The sequence below is a fragment of the Trichomycterus rosablanca genome, chromosome 19 (assembly GCF_030014385.1).
Source record: "Trichomycterus rosablanca isolate fTriRos1 chromosome 19, fTriRos1.hap1, whole genome shotgun sequence".
NCBI classification, from domain to species: Eukaryota; Metazoa; Chordata; class Actinopteri; order Siluriformes; family Trichomycteridae; genus Trichomycterus; species Trichomycterus rosablanca.
Window position 1 is genome coordinate 2,455,084 of NC_086006.1, and position 22,880 is coordinate 2,477,963.

At 39.4% G+C, this 22,880-nt stretch overlaps 2 protein-coding genes across 2 annotated transcripts; both read right to left on the reverse strand.

Annotated features, from left to right (window-relative positions):
• Nucleotides 1-1,512: 1,512 nt before the first annotated feature.
• Nucleotides 1,513-10,559, reverse strand: mylk2 (myosin light chain kinase 2). The gene is made up of 15 exons (XM_063016005.1): nt 10,382-10,559; nt 9,525-9,598; nt 9,240-9,327; nt 5,652-6,156; nt 5,400-5,569; nt 4,811-4,913; nt 4,087-4,180; nt 3,884-3,993; nt 3,621-3,762; nt 3,391-3,461; nt 3,176-3,304; nt 2,439-2,510; nt 2,254-2,334; nt 2,012-2,144; nt 1,513-1,875 (listed from the first exon to the last, which is right to left on the reverse strand). Exons 1-15 carry the CDS (start codon nt 10,557-10,559, stop codon nt 1,795-1,797), a joined length of 2,031 nt encoding a protein of 676 aa, XP_062872075.1. The 3' UTR covers nt 1,513-1,794.
• Nucleotides 10,560-13,039: 2,480 nt separating this feature from the next.
• tpx2 (TPX2 microtubule nucleation factor) lies at nt 13,040-21,859 on the reverse strand. Its single transcript, XM_063015434.1, has 17 exons — nt 21,748-21,859; nt 20,277-20,397; nt 19,858-19,995; nt 19,629-19,758; nt 18,884-18,958; nt 18,367-18,495; nt 18,156-18,265; nt 17,397-17,548; nt 16,977-17,154; nt 16,585-16,723; nt 16,262-16,478; nt 16,076-16,171; nt 15,810-15,980; nt 15,547-15,693; nt 14,613-14,724; nt 14,180-14,367; nt 13,040-13,452 (listed from the first exon to the last, which is right to left on the reverse strand). Exons 2-17 carry the CDS (start codon nt 20,386-20,388, stop codon nt 13,342-13,344), a joined length of 2,205 nt encoding a protein of 734 aa, XP_062871504.1. The 5' UTR covers nt 20,389-20,397; nt 21,748-21,859; the 3' UTR covers nt 13,040-13,341.
• Nucleotides 21,860-22,880: the final 1,021 nt, after the last annotated feature.

The window sequence follows — 22,880 nt, forward strand, 5'->3', positions numbered from 1 at the left end:
TTTCTCAGTTTCTCAATGATTGTGGGAACCATAATTTATTTGATAAACATGTAGGCAAATATCATTGTTTGTTTAATAGGATTTAAACATTATGTTTTACACTTTGGTTACATTCATGACAGAAACATTAGTTATTTGATACACAAGGTTCATCAGTTCACAAGTTTTAACACCAAACACAGTCCAGGACCTTCTTGCTGTGAGGCGACAGTGCTACCCACTGAGCCACCATGCCATCCCAAATCCCATTGTAAAACTGTGAATTGATGCATCAAGCTAGACTTGGATGACGTATACTGATCCTGTTCCTGGAAGTCCAAGAGAGTATAATTGGCAGTATTGTCTTCCGTTTCAGTTAAAATGACACAAACCCATCATTAGTCTTTTTGAGTCTATACAGAATGGCTGTATGTTTCCCCTCCAGCTTTATTCAGCTGCCCTTATTACACTGCATGAGCAGCATGTGTCTTTAAAAAAATCACATGGCGCTCCTCACCCTTTCAGACTGATAACTGTCATGTGATAAATGAGACCTGACTCATGGGGAGAAACATGCAGTGAAAACATGGAGAGAGATATGGGGTACAATGTCAGTATACTTTTGACTATGCAGTTGCTGCAATTAGTTGCCCTCATTCCACTGTTTTTCAAAGGAAGCACATGTCACCAGACTTATGTAACAGAGGAAATGTATCTGGTGGAGATCTGGTGGAGATGAACAGGCACTAAATATATTAAAAGAGAAATTGGGGAACAACTTTCACAAAAAGAACTCAAGACAATAGAAGTAATAACACCCCATGTTTAAATCCAGCTTTAATGACTGGTATTAATTTACAACATAAGCAGAAAAGTAAGCAGAATTTTATTATAATCAGAAATAAAATTTGGACAAAATAATAACCCATAATAGAAAAAATCTGATTGTAATCAGTAACAGAGCAAGCATTATTATAACCTGTAATAGAGCAGATGATGGTAATCAGTATCAAAGTGGACATGATTATAATCAGTAACAGAGGGGACATTATTATAACCAGTAACAGAGCAGATATAATTATAACCATATGATTATAACCAGTAACAGAGCAGATATGATTATAACCAGTAACAGAGTGGAGATCATTATAACCAGTAACAGAGGGGACATGATTATAACCAGTAACAGAGGGGACATGATTATAACCAGTAACAGAGTGGACATGATTATAACCAGTAACAGAGCAGATATGATTATAACAACAGAGCAGATATGATTATAACCAGTAACAGAGCAGATATGATTATAACCAGTAACAGAGGGGACATGATTATAACCAGTAACAGAGGGGACATGATTATAACCAGTAACAGAGGGGACATGATTATAACCAGTAACAGAGGGGACATGATTAAAACCAGTAACAGAGTGGACATGATTATAACCAGTAACAGAGCAGATATGATTATAACCAGTAACAGAGCAGATATGATTATAACCAGTAACAGAGGGGACATGATTATAACCAGTAACAGAGGGGACATGATTATAACCAGTAACAGAGGGGACATGATTATAACCAGTAACAGAGGGGACATGATTATAACCAGTAACAGAGGGGACATGATTATAACCAGTAACAGAGCAGATATGATTAGACAGTAACAGAGTGGAGATCATTATAACCAGTAACAGTGTGCAGATCATTATGACCAGTAACTGAGTTGAGATCAGTATAACTTGTAACAGAGCAGATATGATTATAACCAGTAACAAAGTGGAGATGATTACACAATACAGTGACCAGTAACATTTTAAACTCCCAGCGAAGTGAGGGATCCTGAACTGCCAATCTTCTTAAACCTGTTGGCTGCTGCTATTGCAATGTAGTTTTTCTGTTGTAGAAAAATAAAAGAAGAATGTTTAGTAAATAAATCAAATCATCTTTAAACATTTAATGTTGTCTTTTGTGTAATCAGTGTTACAATTTAACATGTGAGATAACTATAAATATGTAGAATTATTTCTTACCTTCCATAATCGTCTGGCCATGTATTTTCTGAGAAGAACCTGTGACTTCAGAACAATGTTACTCCGCTTTGCTTTCTCTGAGATGTTGTTCAGCCATGGATGCTTAAGACACTGAGCAGCACTGAGACGCCCACTAAAACAAAACGGGACAAAAATGTTTTCATTTATCATTCTGATCCAAACTAAGCATAGTACAGAGGTATAAATATGATCACTTCCCACCATGAGATTCTATCCCTCACCTTCTTTCTCTGATAAGCAGATTAGAGACAAAGTCTTTGGCCTCATCAGAGACATGCTCGAATGTCTCTTCATCAAAATACCTGTAACGTTTGTAAATGTTAGTACCAGAGAAAAATATTGAAATACATTTATTATTTTTACTGTGTGAATTGTAAAAGCTCGTGCAGGACAGATGAAACAGTACCAGTTGACAGTCAGCACATTGTTCAGGGTCTCGCTGTCATCATCACCCAGGAATGGAGATAGACCACTTAAACTGTGGAGGACAGGACAACAGGTTTGAGCCATATCGACAACAATGCATCCTAGTGAGAGCCGTGAGGTTAATTTTCAAGGGTGGCACAACACCCACAATAAGTGCGTGTTCTTCCTGTGTGATAGAGCAGTTAGTAACAATTTATGCGACCCGTGACTCTTTTGCGTGGCGTAAGGACTGTTTTAGCTTAGCTGCGTGCTTAATGTACAAACCCTTGCTGGTTCAGAGTGGAAACAGTGCAGTGACTGAATAACATTGAGGAACGGCATGGTGATGCAGTGGGTAGCGCTGTCTCCTCACACCATTGAGGGCAAAGATGTCCAAAGACATGCAGTCGGGTCAGTTGGAGCTACAGAAATCGCCCTAACTGTGTGTGAGTGTGCCCTGTAATGGACTGGCAACCTGTCTGCGGTGTTTCCTACATTACGCCCAATGACTCAGACCCATCGCAACCCTGATCAAGATAAAGCGGTGGTAAAACAAACAATGAATGAATGAACGGACACTATTGTCCTGCAGATATTGTAAGGAATGAATAAATAAACATACATTAGAAATTCCAGATTCCAGTCTTTTATAACAATTAACTACGATGTTATTTAATAATGAACAACATTTATTTTAAATGAGTACTGAAAGATAGTTCATGTGTACGTGCTACCTACAGCATGTATGTTACAACTCCTAGAGTCCACATGTCTGTCGGGAAGGAAACAAAGTCAAAGTTCACCACCTCTGGAGCCAGAAACTCTGGTGTCCCAAATGAAACTTTGAGCTTCTCTCGTGGTTTATATCTATGGAAGAAAATGCAGGATTTCTTGGTGTTTTTGTCATACACACTGTGATAAACAGTAATGTTTAAAATAATGAACACATGCACCTTCTGGCGAGTCCAAAGTCAATAATCTTGATCTGATGGCTTGTTCGATTGACACAGAGGATGTTCTCTGGCTAAAAACAGAGAGCAGAGATTCTGTTATAGGAATGCTCTCCCACTTATGTGGCTCAGCAAAGTCAAGCTGTTAAATTCTGGCAACTAATTCGGACTGGAATGAACAATGGAGGTGTAAAGCTTTTGAATGGTGTGACTTTTAGATCCATAGGTGGTACCTTTAGATCCAGGTGAAGGACATACATGTGGTGCATGTACTGCACTCCCTCACAAATCTGCTTCACATATACCATAGCATCCACTTCAGTCAGGGGACAGCTCTCATCCACTATCCTCTCCAACAGCTCCCCTCCCTCCACACTATGGTCAGTATAAAAAACATAGCTAGAATTGTTAATGTGAGATTTATAATGAACCTCCACAGATTTTATACAATGCTGTAAAAAATTATTCGCAGATTTTAACACTGTGTGAGGCTCACTACTCCAGGATCAGCACCACTTGATTTTTGCTCTCGAAGGCATCAAAAAGCTGCAGGATGTTTGGATGGTTCAGCTGGTTCATCACCTCGATCTCATTCACTGCCATTTCCTGCAAAAAATTAAAGTCAGCATTCGTCATTCTCTTCACCAAAACATTTTTCATCCTGACAAAAACACATGACCCAGAGGAAACAGAACCCACCTTCTCTTTAGCACTTCTTCCACTCAGGATCTTTGCTGCAAGTCTGAGTCCAGATTTAATGTCTGTGCATTTGTGCACTTTGCCAAAACGTCCACTGAAAAAAAACCAGTAAAATATATATATATTTTTTTTAATCAGATAACTACAAGAACTAAAATAAAAGAAAATAGTGACATCAGTGATCTGAAAAATGTGATATGATGGACTTTGACCCCTATGTAATTGTTGTTGGCAGATGGACTGAGAGTTTGTAAAGATTATTGTTAAATACAAAAAAAATCCACTAAGCAGCCTTTCTGTGGGTAAAACACATGGCCAAAACTAACAGACGAGCTGTGGTAATTCCACTATGTACAACTGTGGTGAGTAGCTACATCTTAAACCTTAGTATAGACTACATCAGGGTCCACTTTTGTCAGCAAAGAACAGGAATCTGAGGCTACAGTGGGCACAGGCTCACAAAACTAGACAGTTACAGATTGGAAAAACATTGCCTGGTCTGTTAAATCTCGATTTCTGCTCTGGCATGCAGACAGTAGCTTCAGAATGTGGTACAGACAGACTAAACTAAAAGTAAAATATGTAAACAGCTAAAAATGCTGGGTATTTTTAAGAGAAATTAAAATTGTATTATATTGCTATAAAACCAAAAAACTTTGCTAATTAATCACAGTGAAAGTAACACAGTGTTATTAAAAATAAAATACATAATTCTCAGGCTCACCCTCCCAGCACGTCTCTGGTATGGATGCTGAAGTCGCAGGATGGACTTGACCTCAGAGATACACATCGATGAGGAAAAGGAGCCGGCTGAGGAGAAATGTCATCTGCAGAGAGCACAAGAAAGTCTTTCCACAACTTTTTTTAACTACAAAGAGGTAAAAAATATTTACATAGACAAAACATGTAGACTCATTTGTTTATAAATGATTAACTCCTGGTGCAATCTACAGAGACTGCATTTTCAAAATAATCCCCCCACCACCTTCAGTTAATGAAATTCATTTTTCAAAGCTGCATCACACAACAAAGAGAGAAAGCATGTCAGTTTTGGTGACACCTGACCTACAGCTCTTCATGTGGTCCAGTGTAATGTCAGGGTAAGAACAGCTGATAGTAATGATTGGGGCTGAACTGTGGCCTGGGATTGGCCTGCTCTGGATACCACACGTCTCACGCTTGCTTTATGTACTGTGTTTAGCTACTGCCTGTCAAGTTCTTAATAGTCAAGTCATCTTAATATTTAACAATGTTGTGTCAAAATACCCAGTGAATGAATACAAATGTTTTGCAACACGTCGTTAGTCCTTTACCTATTATTTTGAAGCAGGTTTTAGGTGATGTTTTGGTCTGTGCTGTGCATTTCTCTGTAGCTGGACTTATTTTAATCTGTATTCCTGCAGATGTCAGCGATCCAGGGTACGCAGCTCCTGCTGAAGAGGTACCAGACTTTCCCACAGCCTTTCCTATGGGGCCTTGGAGACTGGGTACCAGCAAAAGGCATAATTTTGGAGTAAGACTGGTACATTTACTGTAAACATTTCTTTCTTAATTTTTCAGCTTACCTTTGTAGGGAGTCTGGACAACTGTATACTTGCTTGAGGAAAGGGGTTGCTGCTGACGTTTTGGGAGAAGCAAGTGTTTTTGGGGGTGATAATGTTGAATTTTTTGTCTGTGAGTTTGTTATTGGCTTTGCTAAGCTTTGTGATGTTGACTGTGGAACACCAGTGCCCTGTACTTTTGGAGGGTTATGCCCTGCCGGTACACCCTGTATTACAGATGATGCTGGTGGAGAGCTGGGAATTTGGGTGACAGAAGTTGTGAGTCCAGTTTTAAGTGGTAGCGTTTCGTCTCCTGATGTTACTGGTTTTGTGATGGTACCATTAAGCTGGGGTGATTTTGTATCATGTGTTGATGTTTGCGATGATGGTTTGGATAAAGACCCTTCTACACTTTGTGATGCTACAGAAATACCCAGTTTTGTCTTTTGAAGCTGGGTTGATGATGCTGGTGCTGTGAACTTTGTTACATTAAACTTTGGATGAGTACTGGATGTGGAAGTGACCACAGCTGGCGATTTCGGATCAGATGTTCTTGTAGGCTCCTGATTAGATCCGGACACTGCTGTTTGGTTTTGAGATGTTGCTGTGGTAGTTTTGGTAGCTGCTATCTTTGGCACATCTTTGTGTGGAGGTTTAATTATGCTTGGCGGAGAAGAATTTGTCTGTGATGGAGGCTTAACATCTGACGAAGGGTTAAGCTCCTCTGGTGGAGGTTTTCTTCGTTCTGTTGAGGAATTGGTTGTCTTTTTTGAAGGAGTAACCATTTCTGATTGTGGAGTAGGCATCTTTGATGTAGAGGTAACCGATGGTGGAGTGGTAATGGTTGGTGTGGGTGTAATCTTTGATGAAGGGAGAAGTATCTTTGGTGGTGTGTGGCTTTTTGATGGACCAGTATTTGTCTTTGAGGCACTGACATTTGGAGAAATGGCCACTCCTGATGCTTTGCAACTTTTTTGGCTAACTTGTAATTTTGCTTGATCCACTTTGGCTGTTGTTGGTGGTACATGTCCCGGCAGTGATGGTGCCAAATGTTGGACCACTGTTAGCGGGTCTTTGGTGACTTGCTTGCTTGAAGCTTTTCCCACTTTATGATCATTCTGGAGTGGTGACCCTTCCCTTGGAATCTCGTCTTCAGTGTCCTCAATCAGTACACCTAAAGAGAAAAACAATAGCTTTCTACTATGCATGCATTCATGTACATTGGCAATGCTGAAACTACACTATATGGCCATAACTTTTGACATCTGACCATGAGCTTGTTGGACACCCTATTTTAAAACAGTGTACAATCACTTCTTATGACAGCTTCTTTTCACCTGCCAGAGGTGGGGTCTTACAAAATGCACTATGGCGTACAGAGCCAAGCACTATTCTTTAAAATCAACCATCCCGTGTGTTGCGCAGGTGCCTTAACCATCCAGCAGAGACTGTAGTAGCAAGGAGGAAACCCTGTTTGACTATTTTCCAACCCCCAACAGATATCATATCTGTTTAAGTGCCCGGCCAGTCGAATCTCTGAAGTGTTGAGCTACCACATTAGACTTCTGCACCAGGTTTGAACTTTTGATAGAAGACACTGCAGAGACAGCATCTCAGGTTTGATGACGGTGGGGAGATGGGCGCTGATGTCCTGTGAAAGCCTTCATGACCTTGTTACCTGCTTGCTCTCCCTTTTAGTTATGCTGTAATAATTAGGGCTGCCGGAGTCTAAAACTCTCTGTAAAACTGTTTGTCAACTAGCATTGTACATTATTAACTACATTCTCTGTTGTTTTACCCCGAGGGCATTCTGATGGAAACCTGTTTACCCGCCGAGGTTAAGGATTAAAGTCGAGACTGCCGGGACAACGATGCTGCTCCTGTCAGATGTGACGGGTCTGGAGTAATTGCAACGACAAGAAATCACTACAGACTTTATTGAAGACTAGAGCGGATAACAACTCTATTATTATTTAATTGTTTATTTATCTATTTATTACCAGTTATGACTTTTAAAAGGATATCTTTCTTTTTAGATCATTTAATTCTGTGTTTGTATGATTTGTGTAAATCGTGTATTTATTTAAAGTATCCTCCAGGCCACCCAAGAAGGATGGGCCCTGCTGAGTCTGGTTCCTCTCAAGGTTTCTTCCTGTAATTTTCAGGGAGTTTTTCCTTGCCACAGTCGCCCTCGGCTTGCTCAACAGGGGTTTTTGTATCTGTCGGTCCTGGATTTTGTAAAGTTGCTTTGAGACAATGTATATTGTAAAAAGCGCTATATAAATAAAGTTGACTTGACTTGACTTGACTCAGTCAGTCACAGGCTAGAAGATAAATTGGTGTTTCTTAATTGGGTATATTTATACATCTTTTAGTTCTTATATCCACATTATCCAGTACTTTGTCCCAGTTCACATCAATTTGTACTAATTAAATGACAATTACTACACTAGACGAAAAATAAACTGCACAGATGTTGAGAACGTCTATGTTACTGATGGTAAATAAGCTAGCTTGCTAGCAGCTGATTCAGGGTAAAATTGCATTTATAAAGTAAAACACTGATGCAAATTTGACCACATCTAAAATGCCAAGTCCCAGCTTGTGGTTAAACCTATTTTTTATGGATGTGACCAGCTTTTAGAAAGTTTTGGGCCACTTATTTAAGAAAATAAGAGCTATACGTTTCTGGGTTTGTTTACTTGATAATCGCTGCCTCCTGGTGTACAGCTAATGCACTCCGTTTCTATTCCACTAACAAGACAACCACAAATGTACATTTTATTAACTCAACAACATGCTAACATTAATAATAAATAAAATATTTCCTTAATCAGACGTGTTAACATTAGTTTAATAATATTATAATGTTTTAAATATGTGTTCTAGTAATATTACAGAATCTGTTGTGTGTATTCATAAACATTTCTACAAAAAAATATAATCAGTCTCTAAAATAGTTTTATAAACATAATTATACAAGAATTTTATTGTTTTATAAAGATATTATCTGTATAACCAAATCATTAAAACTATGCAGAAACTAATAAACACAAAAAAATCTAATCTAAAATTCAAATTAATTTAAATACATCAAAAATAATAAAAACAAAAATCACATTGGTAGTTTATTTTTCAGAAATTGTAGTGCTCTTTTTATGTTATTTTTCAGGAGGCTAATTATGCTAATCTTCAGCCCTATATGTGTTGGCTGCCAAATGTAGTGGTGATTACAGAGACATTTATGTTGATCGGGGGGTGGCCGGGGGAGAGCCGATGCCATTTTAAGGTTTCCAAAGAAATTATGTAATACTTTTTTAAACCGATAGGCCAGTTTGGCTAACACAAACCTAAGAGGGTTTTTCTCTACTTCCACTGTGGGATCTTCACTTTCCTGTAGCGAATTATAACTCTATAACGACAATTAATGAGATCATTTCCTTTTTAAATCTCTGACAGGTGTGTTTCAGTCTCAGGAACTATTATTAAACACGTCTGTCAATCAAACTTACAACATCTACTCAACAGCTCGCTCATGGAATGGATCCATGCCAACTTTCTGAGCTGTTGGGGCCTCCGAGACATAGTGTTAAACAGACCAGAAGTGGGTACCTGCCTGACCTTTCCCACAGGGCACGTTAAGGGTGTGCTGGCTAATTTTTTGATCCCTGAGTCGATCCAAGTGCACATAGACTTCTTCCTGGATAGACCAATAAATGAGATATAGTTACACACGTTAGAACTTCAAGTAACCATAAATTATGAATAATACAAGCACTGCAATATGATGTCTAATTCTTGTATTATAATAATGAAAATGAAGACAGTCTTTACAGACTTAACTATTTGAAGCATGAATACACAAGCTTTAATATTATTGACTGAATCTCTACTCACCACTGATGTCCGTACTGGCAAAGATTTTCTCCTCTGCAGAGCCACTAATGGCACAGACATTTTATCATCTAGACCTACAACAAATGAAAACAAACAAGCTAACTAAATGTAACAATCTATATAATTTAATATAATAAATATCAAAAATATTATTTCAGAGCAGTGTTATTGTATGTTGTTATTGTTGTTATTATTATTGTTAGTATTAGTATTGTTCATTTAATCATTTTTACGCATACACTAGTTGTACTAGAATTAATTCATTTTGCTTTTAGTCTGGATTTAGTTAGTTTAAGAGATTACATTTCAGTTTAAATTTCTTTGGTGATTTTCAATGTAATTTCTTTTTTTAATCTTCAGTAACAGTTTCATTCTATTTAGCATCACAGTGGGTCCATGGCCACCCAGAAACACTGTTGACATGGCAGGAAAACACCCTGGAAACCTGTTACGTCCCTGGACGTTCATATGTTTTGCAGTGTTTCCTTTTTTCCTACCTGCCTACTAGGTAGGTAGTAATGTCCTGGATGCTGATTGGTGGACCAACTTTTTCTTACATTTCTGTTCGGCATGTCAAAACCTCAAACACTGACGTTATTTTTCTTTTTGCAACTTTAACTAGCCCAAACCTCCAAACCCAACCATGCCCATTTACACCCAGGGACATTTTAGTGCAGCCACCTACTGTCTAGGGTGTAGTTTCTGCCATGTACCCAGTTGTTACCAGGGGATAACGGACCCAATATGACCCTAAAGAAGACGGAGCATTTAGTGTAAATGAATGAATGATTGAATATTCTTAAGCATCTCCTTAACAGACTCTTATGCAAAAGATCACTCAATATAAATGAACTTACCTTGGGCCAACTGCTCCACCGCTGTTCTCAGCTCAGTCACTTTCCTCTCCAGAGCCTCCAGCAGCTTTGTCTGAGCCAAAAGCTGGCTGCTGTGTTGGGTACAGAGCCCACACATGGGACAGCCTCCTCCAGAGCTGCGCACTAAAAGCTGATCTAGTTTACGCTGCATGTCATCCATCTTAACCTCCAGGATGGCTGGGTCATGGACAGCAGGAGCAGGGAACTTCACAGACCGCGTTCAACCAAACTTAGCCAGAACTAGTAGCCAGAACTGGCAGCAATCTGCTCCAGCGTTGTGGAGGCAATAAAGAAGTGAACAGGTGCTGGAGACATGTTTTATTACTTCTAACCTTTCAACCTCAAAACACGTTCAAATCTAATTAGGGATGTGATGGTGTGAAGATATAAATCCTAACCTTTTGATCTTTAACCCTAAAGAAATTCATTTCAGAGTACAGAAATATTTGAGCTGGATTCTACAATACTGTTTTGTTTTTTTCATGAAGGTCATATCGTAAATAGGTAGGCTATATTTAAAAAAATATCAGAAATAATTCTGATGCGTTTAATAAAACATGACAGCAAATCATCTACAAAACATATACATCCAACTGCACCAAACTTTAATCAAGATCCATAATTAAAAAAATAATAATAATAATGATAAACAGAAGCACACACTCCCAAAACCAGTTCACCTACCTGCAGTCAAGTAATGGCAGATGTTCAGAGTGAAAAAAGCATGGACTTATTGAGAACAGCAGAGGTGCAAAGAGGAACAATGAGAAACAATGCCTGGTTCCGTCGTAGCTGCCAAAGGAACAGCCTGTCAGATTCGTCCTTTATCTGGAGCCTATGGCCACCACACTAGAAATAGCCAGGCTAGTCAGAGGGGTAGGAGGGGAGAGAAGTGTCGAATAATAACTGATAAACATGGTATGTAAAGCTGGCCACAGTCAACTACGAGTCTACAGACTTTCTGAAAACATCGTTATACATATGGATACATGTGAAAATAATCTGTTCATTCTCTATGAATCAAGTCTTGTTCTGGTAACACTTTGAAATATGAAACGTTGGTGATTAATTGATAGATTAAGGGAAGCATTATGATACAGGGCTGCTTCTCTGGGCCACTACAGGTCATCAGAGGAAACATGAATGGGGTGAATGTACTGTAGACACCTCATAGCTGTACTTGCCAAGAAAGTCCCTGTTATAAATTTGTGGTAACTAACATTAATCCCACTGACAGGTGACATATACGACATTCAATAATCTCACTACAATAGCACTGTTAAGGGGTGTAATATATAAGGTAAGTCAATTCTTGAAGTTGACATATTTGAAGCAGGAAAAATGATTAAGCATAAAGAGCTGAGTGACTTTGACAACTCTTATTGGCTAGACGACTGGGTTAGAGCATCTCCAAAACGACGAGTCTTGTGAGGCGTTTCTGACATACAGTGGTTGGAACCTACCCACTTCGACCTAGTCATTGGCTCACCGATGTGGTGAACATGGTGAACAAAGCCTATCCCATCTCTTCCACAGGTAAATTATGCAAATGCTTAGCTGTCCACATTATTTTTATGAAAACAGTATTTGTTGAGATTGTTCCATTGCTTGTGTGTCTATTGTGGGTGCGCTTGTCAGTGGACATGAGTAACATTCACTCATCAACAGTATAAAATTATCTGCAATTTGAGCCAATCTGGCATCAATGAATCATGACCACCCAACAAACTGTCAGTCATTTGTGACTTGTCTTTAGTCAGGCAACTGTTGGTACGTTTTTACCACGGGTGCCTGTGAGCAGCGTTTGAGGCAGATACTTGAACCAGTTGTTTGGCCATAATGATCTGACCTTTGTCAAAGTCACTCAGGGTTTTATGCTTGCAGTTCTGCTGCAGTCAACACAAACACTATGACCAACCATTAGCCCGACATTTAATAAACATAAATATTTAGCCCCAACACTGTGAACCAGGTGATGGTCAGTGCTCATTTTTACAATAGCACTTGCTGCTCAGACCCAAGAACTCAATTTACATCTCTCCTGGCAAACTCCGGATGTGCTGTCGTACACTTTTTACTTAGAAATGTCTTCAGTCATGTCACTTAATAGGTTTTCCAATCTCTGTACATTACCATTCAAACCCCTTTAGATCGACAGGGGTTCTCTTTTACCTCCGCTATTACCTAGATGCCAAATTTGGAACAATTAAACATTCCAATACAACCTTTATCCATAGAACACATGAAAACAGGCATGAATAATGATTTACGGTTGATTGGTTAAATTGGTGAACGCAAAATGTTAACATCCATATACTGTACATTTTACTCCAGGGTCAACTGGCGGTGAAACATTAACACTGTACCAAAAAATGCTTTGCTGGTACTGTAAAAACAGGCACCTTCATATAGCACAACCCATTTGCGTTTTGCACTATATATGCATTATAATTGTATATTTGAAATCTAGTAAAAGTTTAAGGTTGATGAAAATGAACATATTGATTTAGTCACTATAGTTTTCTGAAGAAAGCATGCTGAAATTGGATCAGTACTGCTGGTAGTGAATCACAGGAAATTTCTGTCCACAATGTTTTAATACAAATTGATACAATGCTTAATAAAAACACTCTGGACTACTTCACCTTTGACAAATTTATTACAAAAAAAGAACAAAGTAGGGAAAAATGAGACAAGAAAAATGATTAAGGTTACATGGAAAAGAATGAAAGGAAATATATGGTACAACAGTTTCATAATGCGGTGGGACCACGAATGCAGACGAGTGTCCATGTTTATGAACACAATCTATAGCCAAAATTTTTTTTAAGGCTTTTACGCAATCAAAAAAGCGCACTTTTACAGCCTAGCGGTATTAAAGACACCGTGAACACATTAAAAGCAAAACTTAAATTATTCACAAGTTAAATCTCCAGGAGTCTTTAGAGACGGAAGCGGTCGGAGAACTTTGGTGACTGAGGCACGGTGAGAGTGGTCTCGCTGTGCTTCAGCTCTATCGGCTTGTAGCGTCTGACGGGCTGGGCTTTATGCACCTGCAAACGAGATCACACTTTCAGATATTCAGATCACACAAATCCCTATTCAAATTCATCTATTAAGTCTACTCTGATAAATGTAAAGCATGTCACAGGATCAGAGAGTGGGTTCAGTCTTTAGTGAGACAGAATTCACCGTTATGTGATCGCTGAGCTGAAAAGCCAATTGGAGTACTGAGAGTTATATAATCATATATACAAAATGAGAAAAAAAAAATGTAGACATTTCATTATTACTGTTGTGAACAAAAATATGGCCCTCGTGAACGCACATTAATTTCTGAGGTGCTGAACAGTCATGTTCTGCATAGTTTAAGCATTAGCTAACACGGTCCTCTATTCTGAGCTTTTTATTTGTTTTGACTGCAAAAATGTTACATATTACGAACAACAAACAGCAGCATGCATGTAACGTGTTATGTAATCCTTTCCTGGACCTTGTTTATGCTTTAAATCATAACAATTTGCACCAGATATGCGTCAATTAACTTCTATCAAGAAAAAAAAAATGCTACTCGAACATTTACTGTCTTGTTTTACCACCACTTTAGCTTGGTCAGGGTGAGTCCAATTCATTGGGCGAGAGACAGGAAACACTATGGATATATCGCCAGTCCATCACAAGGCAGACACACAAGTTTGGTAACGCCAATAAGCCTGACTGCATGTCTTTGGACTTGGGGAAAGCTCAACTTGAAACACCTTTGCATCGACTCGAACATACCTGTTCATGTCGTAACCTAGAGAGCTCTTCCTTGTCGTGCTCCTCTTGCTCTCTGGCTTGCTGCTCCTCCATTTGTGCCCTCAGCGCCTCCTTCTCCTTTAGCGCTCGCTCGAACTCCAGCCGTTCTTTCGCCCGCCGCTCCGTCGACAGCTGGAAACCCTCGGGAACTGCAGAATGGGTGGTATTGACTTAAGAAAGTGCCAGAGGGTTTCAAAGAGGACCAAACAGGGTCGAGTGGAGTGACCGTGGTGATGGGAGAAAATGGAAAGAGTAAAATATAGTGGACAGTTAGCAGTGCAGCAAGCTGACCAAAAAAAACTGCAAATTAAACCAAGGTAAAGAGAAGCAGCAGCAGGAGCAGCAAGGTGCCATGAGCTCAGAAACAGCTGCAGCAACAACCCTGGTGTGACCAGATGTACCGTGAGTAACATACCCAAGATCGAGCGGTTTTCCTTCCTGGGCACAAAAGGCTCCTTGTGTGCGACGGCATTAGGTCTCGCCTTAAAGCTCGCTGCCTCAGTCTGCTGCTTCAGCTCTTCTTTTACCTAACGTGGGGGAATGTGTCAGCAAGTCATCATATATACAAAAACAAAGGCACAACTAATTTTATATATAGGGTTCCACATTTTTATTGACTAGTATAATACTGAACAAGAAAGCGCCTCAACCGGTCAGCAGAGGGTGTAACTGCACCAGCAACGAGGAACCTGTTCAGCCATTGTCCCTCCCCCTACAGGCACACAGTCAATTGTGTCTGTGTAGGTGCCCTGCAGCTGATAAAGCTGAGATTCAAACTCAAAAGCTCAAGATCAGCACTGGTGGTGTGTGTATATATACACCATCAGGGCATAACATTATGACCACCCTCCTAATATTGTATTGTTCCCCCTTTTGCTGCCAAAACAGCCCTGCAACTGTGATGCTCTGTGTATTGACACCTTTCCATCAGAACCAGCATTAACTTCTGCTGGACTGGACCACACAGGCCAGCCTTCGCCCCCCACGTGCATCAATGAGCCTTGGCCACCCATGACCCTGTCGCCGGCTTACCACTGTTCCTTCCTTGGACCACTTTTAATAAATACTGACCCCTACAGACCAGGAACACCCAACAAGAGCTGCAGTTTTGGAGATGCTCTGACCCAGTCGTCTAGCCGTCACAATTTGGCCCTCGTCAGACTCCCTTAGATCCTCACGCTCGCCCATTTTTCCTGCTTCTAACGTCAACTTTGAGGATAAAATGTTCACCTGCTGCCTAATAATATACATTCTAATATAATTTCATATTTTTATATTGGTGAGACTTCTGCAACTTTTTAATCATAACTAAACTAAGGATAAAATACATAAATACATTTCCAAAATACCATTTGCTCCCAGCGTTCACTTTTCACAGATCCACGTTCATCCACCATCAGCCTGAAGGGAGCAGTTTTGGTAGGTTCAGGTACTTTCTTCTCCGGAAGATTCACATCGTGGAAGTCAGGAAGTGGTCGAGCCTTGAACTTTGGAACCTAGGAAGGAAAATTAAAATGTTGCTTCATGTAAACATGCATCAATCGAATTGAAATTATATAAGTATAGCAGGACAATTTGGATTGCGAGCAAAATTTAATAGTGCAAAAGTTACCTCTTCATTTCTCAGCTCCTCCAGGCGCTTCTCTTTCTGGACTTTGCGCTCCTGCTCACGCTGCTCGAACGAGAAGGGACACACTTCAACGTGATTCTTCACAACAGGTTTGGGCTGGAAGGGTACGTAGTGGGGCACAGGAAGTGCCTTCAATGGAGCCGGTGGCTTCACCTGTGCGAGAGCGAAGAGCAGTTTAGCCTGATGCATTAATAAAGCTCACCCTGACATTTAGAACGACGTAGCAATACAAGGCAGTGAACTTGTACCTCTTCTATCTTGCGTTCCACACGAATACGATTTTTGAGTGCAAATGCAGGCGATTCAGGGACAGTGGGATTCAACACTTTCTTCTCTGGGACTCCCTGGACGAGCAGACGTAACGACTCAGTTATCACAAATCAAACATCCAGCTTCTACGCAAATCTGAATCTAAAGATAAATGAAACACGTACTACTACTTCTTCCAGGATGCGTGTTGGTAAGGGTCTGGAGTGGAAGCTGTAATCTTCAGGCTCGGATGCTTTCTTGGTGGCGTGTCGCTCCTGCAGTCGTTTTTCCACCTCCAGCTGAAAGCCCTCTGGTCGAGTGGTTTCCTTGGGAGCTGGTTTCTTCGGAGGCAGGGCAGCATCGAGGATCTTGCGGTTAAGCTCTAGAGCTTTAAACTTAAAGCTAAAAGAAGAAAAGAAAAAAAAAAAAGACAAGGTAAAGCTCAATCGGAAACAAGACATCTGAATAATAGATTTGGAGTTTCGGAACAATTTCTTGTTGTACGCACTGCTGCATTTTCTCCACTTCTTCAGCCTCGATCTCTGCCGTGCTCTTCACCAGGGCTGGTCGGCTCCTTTGGCGTGTCATCAGCTGAGGAGTGTGAGGGTGAGTGATCTTTGGCTTTTCAGTCTTTACTGGTGAAGGACCTACGTAACAAGTCAGTAAGAACAAGTTGGTCATCGTTCTATATTGTAGTTATTGGGACAGTGTTGCTAATAAGCATGGAAAACTAAGAAACCAGTTCATTATTATTCTTATTATTTACTTTTTGAGCATATGCTGCAGTTAGTTTGCACATAACTCAACCTTAATGATTTATACAATGCATACATAACAAGCATGTGGCCATACAGCTCTCTGTAAAGTCTATAAAAAGCTGTAGTAAATTATTTTTTTTACCTCTCTCTTGACTTTGTCGGCTGCGCAGGTGATAGCGGGTCGGCGTGCGCTTCTGAAACTGTTCGATCTGCTCAGCCATAGACACATAAGAAGAAGAATCGGTGTCCTCCAGCTTCCTCTTGTTGCCCGTGGAGAGGTTGAAGGGCTTGGGGATTGTGGTGCCTTTATGTCCCTTCAGCTATGAATCAAAATGGGGTAGAATCAGATTACAAATAAGTAATTCTGATGGATACGAAGCTCCTACAGCAAGGAACTATTTGTAAATCCACAATTTTATAGTTAAGAAAATCTGTACAGCTTCTAAACAGCACAAGTAGGCTACTGTAGACTTATCAGTATAAAATCTGAGATCACTAGAATAGAATATGGCAATGTTTGAACTGTATATTAACATAGTACTTTAAAAGTTCCAGTACTTACAGGCGAGGAAGGGTGCTTGCGGAGTTGAGAAGTAAAGTTGGTCTCTTTGTAAGAAGCCTCAGCATCTGTGTGGTTTTTCACTCTGTTGTCTGAGCGGAAATGGAACTCTTTGGGAATGGTGGTGGACAGCACCTGCTTCTTCGGAGGATGACCTTTCAAGAAACACATAAGGTTTTAGGGATCTTGATTCTGTTTCCAAAATAATACACATTAGCCTATTCACAATTATGTTGATTAGGGTTGCGGTAGGTCTGAAGCCTACCTGGAAACATGGTGAAGGACAAGAATTTACCCTGGACAGGATTCCAATACATCATGCATTATTATATCACTAACATCTAGGGTTAATTGAGAGCTAGTTCAAGTTGGAGTACGAGTTTGGGGAGGTGAAAGATGCATGCAAAAAGGGTAAGAACATGACAAACTCCTCAGACAGTGAGCAGTGGCAAGGACTGAACCCTGGTAACTGGAACCCTGATGTTCTGTGGCACCCATACCACACATTAGACACACTACTGCCTCCGCATTTCTCCATCATTTGTGCTCCTGCCTTGCTTAGACTGTAGTTACTCCCACCTCACGTTTGCAAACTGGACCAACTGTGTAAGTCCAGTACATTAAACTGCCCCACCCTGGTTTATTTATTTAATTTTACAATCTCATAGACATGAATGACATGAATCTGTGACATCCAGAGACCCGATTACTCATTTGACTCAAAGCGATTATAATGCAAATATAATGAGACTGGATACTCACTTCCTGCCAGTGCAGCTTTGTAGCTGGCTTCATTCCTCTTGCGCTGCTCGGCCACCTCCTTCTGCAGAGCCTCGATGCGCTCCATCTCCTGCTGCTCTGTGCTCTTGTGTCTGGAGGGCAAAGAGCAAATTGAGTAAAAGGCACACACACAAAAAATGCAGTTATACGGGACTCAAGCATCAATCAGAATCAATGAAAAACCGCCACTTACTGGTTCGAAGCTGAAGTGGACGCAGATGTAACAGCTACGGGCGCGGGTGTTTTATGCTTTAGTCTGATGCTGCTGCGGGCGGCGGTAGTAGTAGCACTGCGGCGAGCGGGCCTTGTGCCTGTCGAGCTCCTGTAGAAAAATATGTCCAGTTAATCACTCATCCTCCATGTTCTCTTCACATCACTTTAATTACAACACTAGCATCACATATATTCCCACAAGGATATACCAAGGTTTGTGACATGTATATGTTTCAATTTTAAATTGCTGTGAATAAATAATTAAGTTTAATTAAAAAAAAAAAAAAAAAAAAAAGTGATGCCAAGTGACGTTCAATTATACAGCTTCACCACTGTGAACCAACCCCGCACAGATTAATCAGTTTTACCTTCGCTGGTGGCGAAAAACTGTCCTTTTAGGAGTCGGAACAACTCTGTAAATAGCAAGATGTACTTGCTACATGACTGAACACTCAGATAAATGACTTGACGTGTCTAAACTTCAAACATGGACTTACCTTCTCTTTTTCTTTACTGGTGGTGTTGAAGGACCTTGGGGTTTGTCAGTCTTGACCACAACACGTTTTGAAACCCTGTATAAAAAAAAAAAGAATTACAAATAAATATACAGGGCTTAGTCACAGTGGTTTGAAGGCTTCAATTTCAAGTGAAGTTTATTAAACACACACACACACACACACATCTCCCCACTTAGATTAGATGCGTACATGGGTTTCTTTGTCCCTTGTTTCATTACATTTAACTAAGTTACTATTAGCACAACTTTGACAAGCATCTGTTTGTAATTAATGAATAAAATTATACATTAAATTAGCATCTTTGCATCCTTTTGCGATTTGGCAAATATCCAACAAGTGCTAGCAATTAAATGTCATAAAATCACAAGAGAATCCACTATAAGCATCCCATGCTGAATATATTATTGATTAGAGATCAATATATATATATATATATTCAACAAATAAATTAAAAAGTTGCTTGAGCAATGTAGCCAATCTAAAGAGGACAGACTTCAAGAAAAAAAGGCTTTGGAATGAGAACATAGCCAAACAAATCTTGAAGGTATTTTCAGGAAACAGCCATAAAAATGTATTCATTCTCTGCATTAGCTCCACCACAATCAGGATCATGGTCGAGTCAGAACACCCCCCATAAAATATTATCTACTTGGCACAATTTGCTAGCAAAAACATGTAAATGTAACCAATTATGCAGAGTCATCACTTAGAATATCCGCTGTACCTGCGGGGCTGTGCTGGAACATTCTTTTTGTGAGCCTGGCCAGGAGCAACTGTTGGTTGGCTGTTACCCCATGAAGTCACAATGTTAGAAGGGTGTGCAGGGGCAGAACTGTCCTTATCTGAAGATGAAGCTAAGAAAAATAAAATAATAAGCAGAGCAGTTGGGTTGTGGGAACACTTAGTGGTTACAACTGATGCACTACTAATAGATGAAAACCAGAGGTTTTTACCAGTTGCCGGGGCTTGAACCATGGGTGAGACTACAGCTTTTGGCAAATCCTCATTGTGTGTCCCATCAAAAGGCTTTGGGACCCTCATGGGTGTTGCAAGCTGCTCCATTTCACCATTTGTGGGAGTAACCATTATGTCTAATACAAACAAAACAATGTTATTCAGCAAACATGGTAGTAAATAGCTAATGTGACACACAAGTTCCCTCAGTTATTTTTTAATGAAACTTTCATTATGGTCAAAAAAATCAGCTATGAGTATCAGAGTCAGCAGGAAACTTAAATCTACCAGTAAAATAAGTCATAAGAATAACTGGCCCAACCTGAAAGTGATTCTATCAATGCACACAATAAACCCTACCTTCAAACCTTAAGTGTTAAATTTCCTGCTTATTTAAATGTTAATATTAAACACTTACCAAACCATTGATCTGCATTATCCTCAGAGTCTAAACCAAAATCATGCATTACGTAAGATGGAGCGTCAAATGAGTATGGATCTGCAGAGTCTCCGAGCTGCTGCACCTCCATTTTCAGAGTCTAAAAGAAGGAAAACAAGTTAAGATCATTACACAGAATTATTTGTATATCAATATCTGTTTGATCTCATGTACATACATCCACATATACCAATAAGGTACACACATTTTATGCAAGTCTTGGGATTTAAATGATTTCTGTAACTAAGGAAGTGAAACACACATCTTTGTTCACACTCGAATGAGACTGTTGTCCGTTTCAAGATTTCTATATACAAGGCCTCAGCCCTGTTTTTCTAGGCACATAGTTACATAAGCATTGCTTAACTAATCACATTTAAATGAACAATTTTGTTGTTTTTATTACATTTCAGCTCAGCATAAAGAAGGTGACAGTTTTGGACAGCCACCCCCTCCCTTAAATACTCCTCGAATGAGACTGTTGTCTGTTTTAAGATTTCTATACATTAGAAATAGTTCATCATAACTACAAATAAATAAATAACTTCTATAAAATAAATAATAATGAAATGGCATTACGTCCTTAAAGTCAAAATCCAGAGTTATTTTTAGATGAATATATGTTTGATCTCATCTACAGTCTTGGGATGTAAATGATTTCTGCAACTACAGAAGTATAAGAAAGAAAGCCTCAGCCCTGTTTTTCTAAGCATGGTAACAAAAATTGCTTGACTAAACCCCCATGCTGAAGCATTTTATTTCACAGCAGAGTTATTTTATTACATTTAACCATCTACACAAATTTCAGCTCAGCATAAAAAGTGACAGTTTTGGACAGTCACCCCCTCCCTTGAATAATACCCGAATGAGACTGTTGTCCCGGTTTAAATACTTCTTTAATGGGTGTAGCCAAACTATCCTTATTTACAAGGGCTAAAAAGACACTTTAGACATAGTTCATCATACCTACTACCAAAAATAAATAATAATGAAATTGCATTAAGTCTTTAAAGATGCATTTAAATCACCAAATCAATAATGTAAGCCGTGTAAACGTCCATATACAGAAAAATAACAGTTAGAGACATTACTGAAATCGCTTACGAGTGTATGTAATCAGAATAAGCATAATTAATCAATAATAAGTAGAAAAAATAATAACAATAAATGATGTTGATTAGAGGCCCTGTATGGGTCACAGCTGCAGATATATATATTTATATATTTATTATAAGTGTATAGATTACCTGCTTGAAACTGCATATTACTAATATAATAAATAAAACTCTACAAAAACAGTTTATTAGTCCAACTAAACAACAAGCACTGCTAACAGCTTTATGCTAATTGTGCTAAGTGGAATGTTAGCCCGAACAAGAAGCGATTACTCTACAATACACAAAACTGCATAAACACCATAGAAACGGTCGTTTTTATTCATTCTACTTACGTATAAAATCTAATTCTTCCTTTTACCGCTAAAATTCGCTCCAAAAACGATAAAACGGGGTGAAATCTCGTCTGTGCAGGAGCTTCTTCCGAATTCAACAGTTACACCGAATGAGGAGGAAAAAACGGTTTGAATATCAGCGCCGTTGGTCCGAGTTTAAAAAACAGCCAATAGCAGCGCAAATGAAGACCAGCTCGCGTTCCTATTGGCTACCGTGTTGTTTCACGCCGAGGCAAACGTTGAACCACGTGACTAACTTTCTCCATTACAACCATGAGCTGCAGCATTTCAGGACATTTAAAAACTGGGTTTAACGCTGTATTGTTTATTGTTTTTGTTCTTGTATATAAAACTAAAAACACTATAATATATGCATACATTCTTTATATATCATCTATAGCTTTATGCACGAATTAAATAAATAATTACAAAAGCATTATAGCTTCATTTCTTATAAAGCTTAGTGTCTTTATTACATTATTCAAAACAAAAATCTCCCATAATCCGTGTCTGACTGGATTTATATTTATTTATTGAGGATTTTAACGTCATGTTTTACACACTTGGTTACATTCATGACAGAAACGGTTGTTACTGATTACACAAGGTTCTTCAGTTCACAAGTTTAATGTCAAACACAAGTCATGGCCAATTTTGTATCTCCATTTCATCTCACTTGCACGTCTTTGTACTGTGGGAGGAAACCGGAGTTCCCGGAGTAAACCCACGCAGACACGGGGAGAACATGCAAACTCCACACAGAAAGGTCCTGGACCGCCCCACCTGGGGATCGAACCCAGGACCTTCTCGCTTTGAGGCGACAGTGCTACCCACTTAGCCACCGTGCCGCCCAACTGGATTTATATAACACTAGGAAAAAAATATTTTTAGTTTTGCATGAAAGAGGACACTGGGCAGTACAGTGGGTGAGAGATTGAGGATGAATGTAGTTTCTGTGGATGTTGTGGGACAAAAAATTGATAAATGCCTTCAAACCCCTGCAACTATTTTATCATACCTTAATACTGTAATTTTTTAATAAAGTCAACAACATTTTATTTCTTTTCCATTTAACCTTTTACATGTCCTTTATAAACTAAACAAATACAGCCCCAACATGCAGAACATTTCTT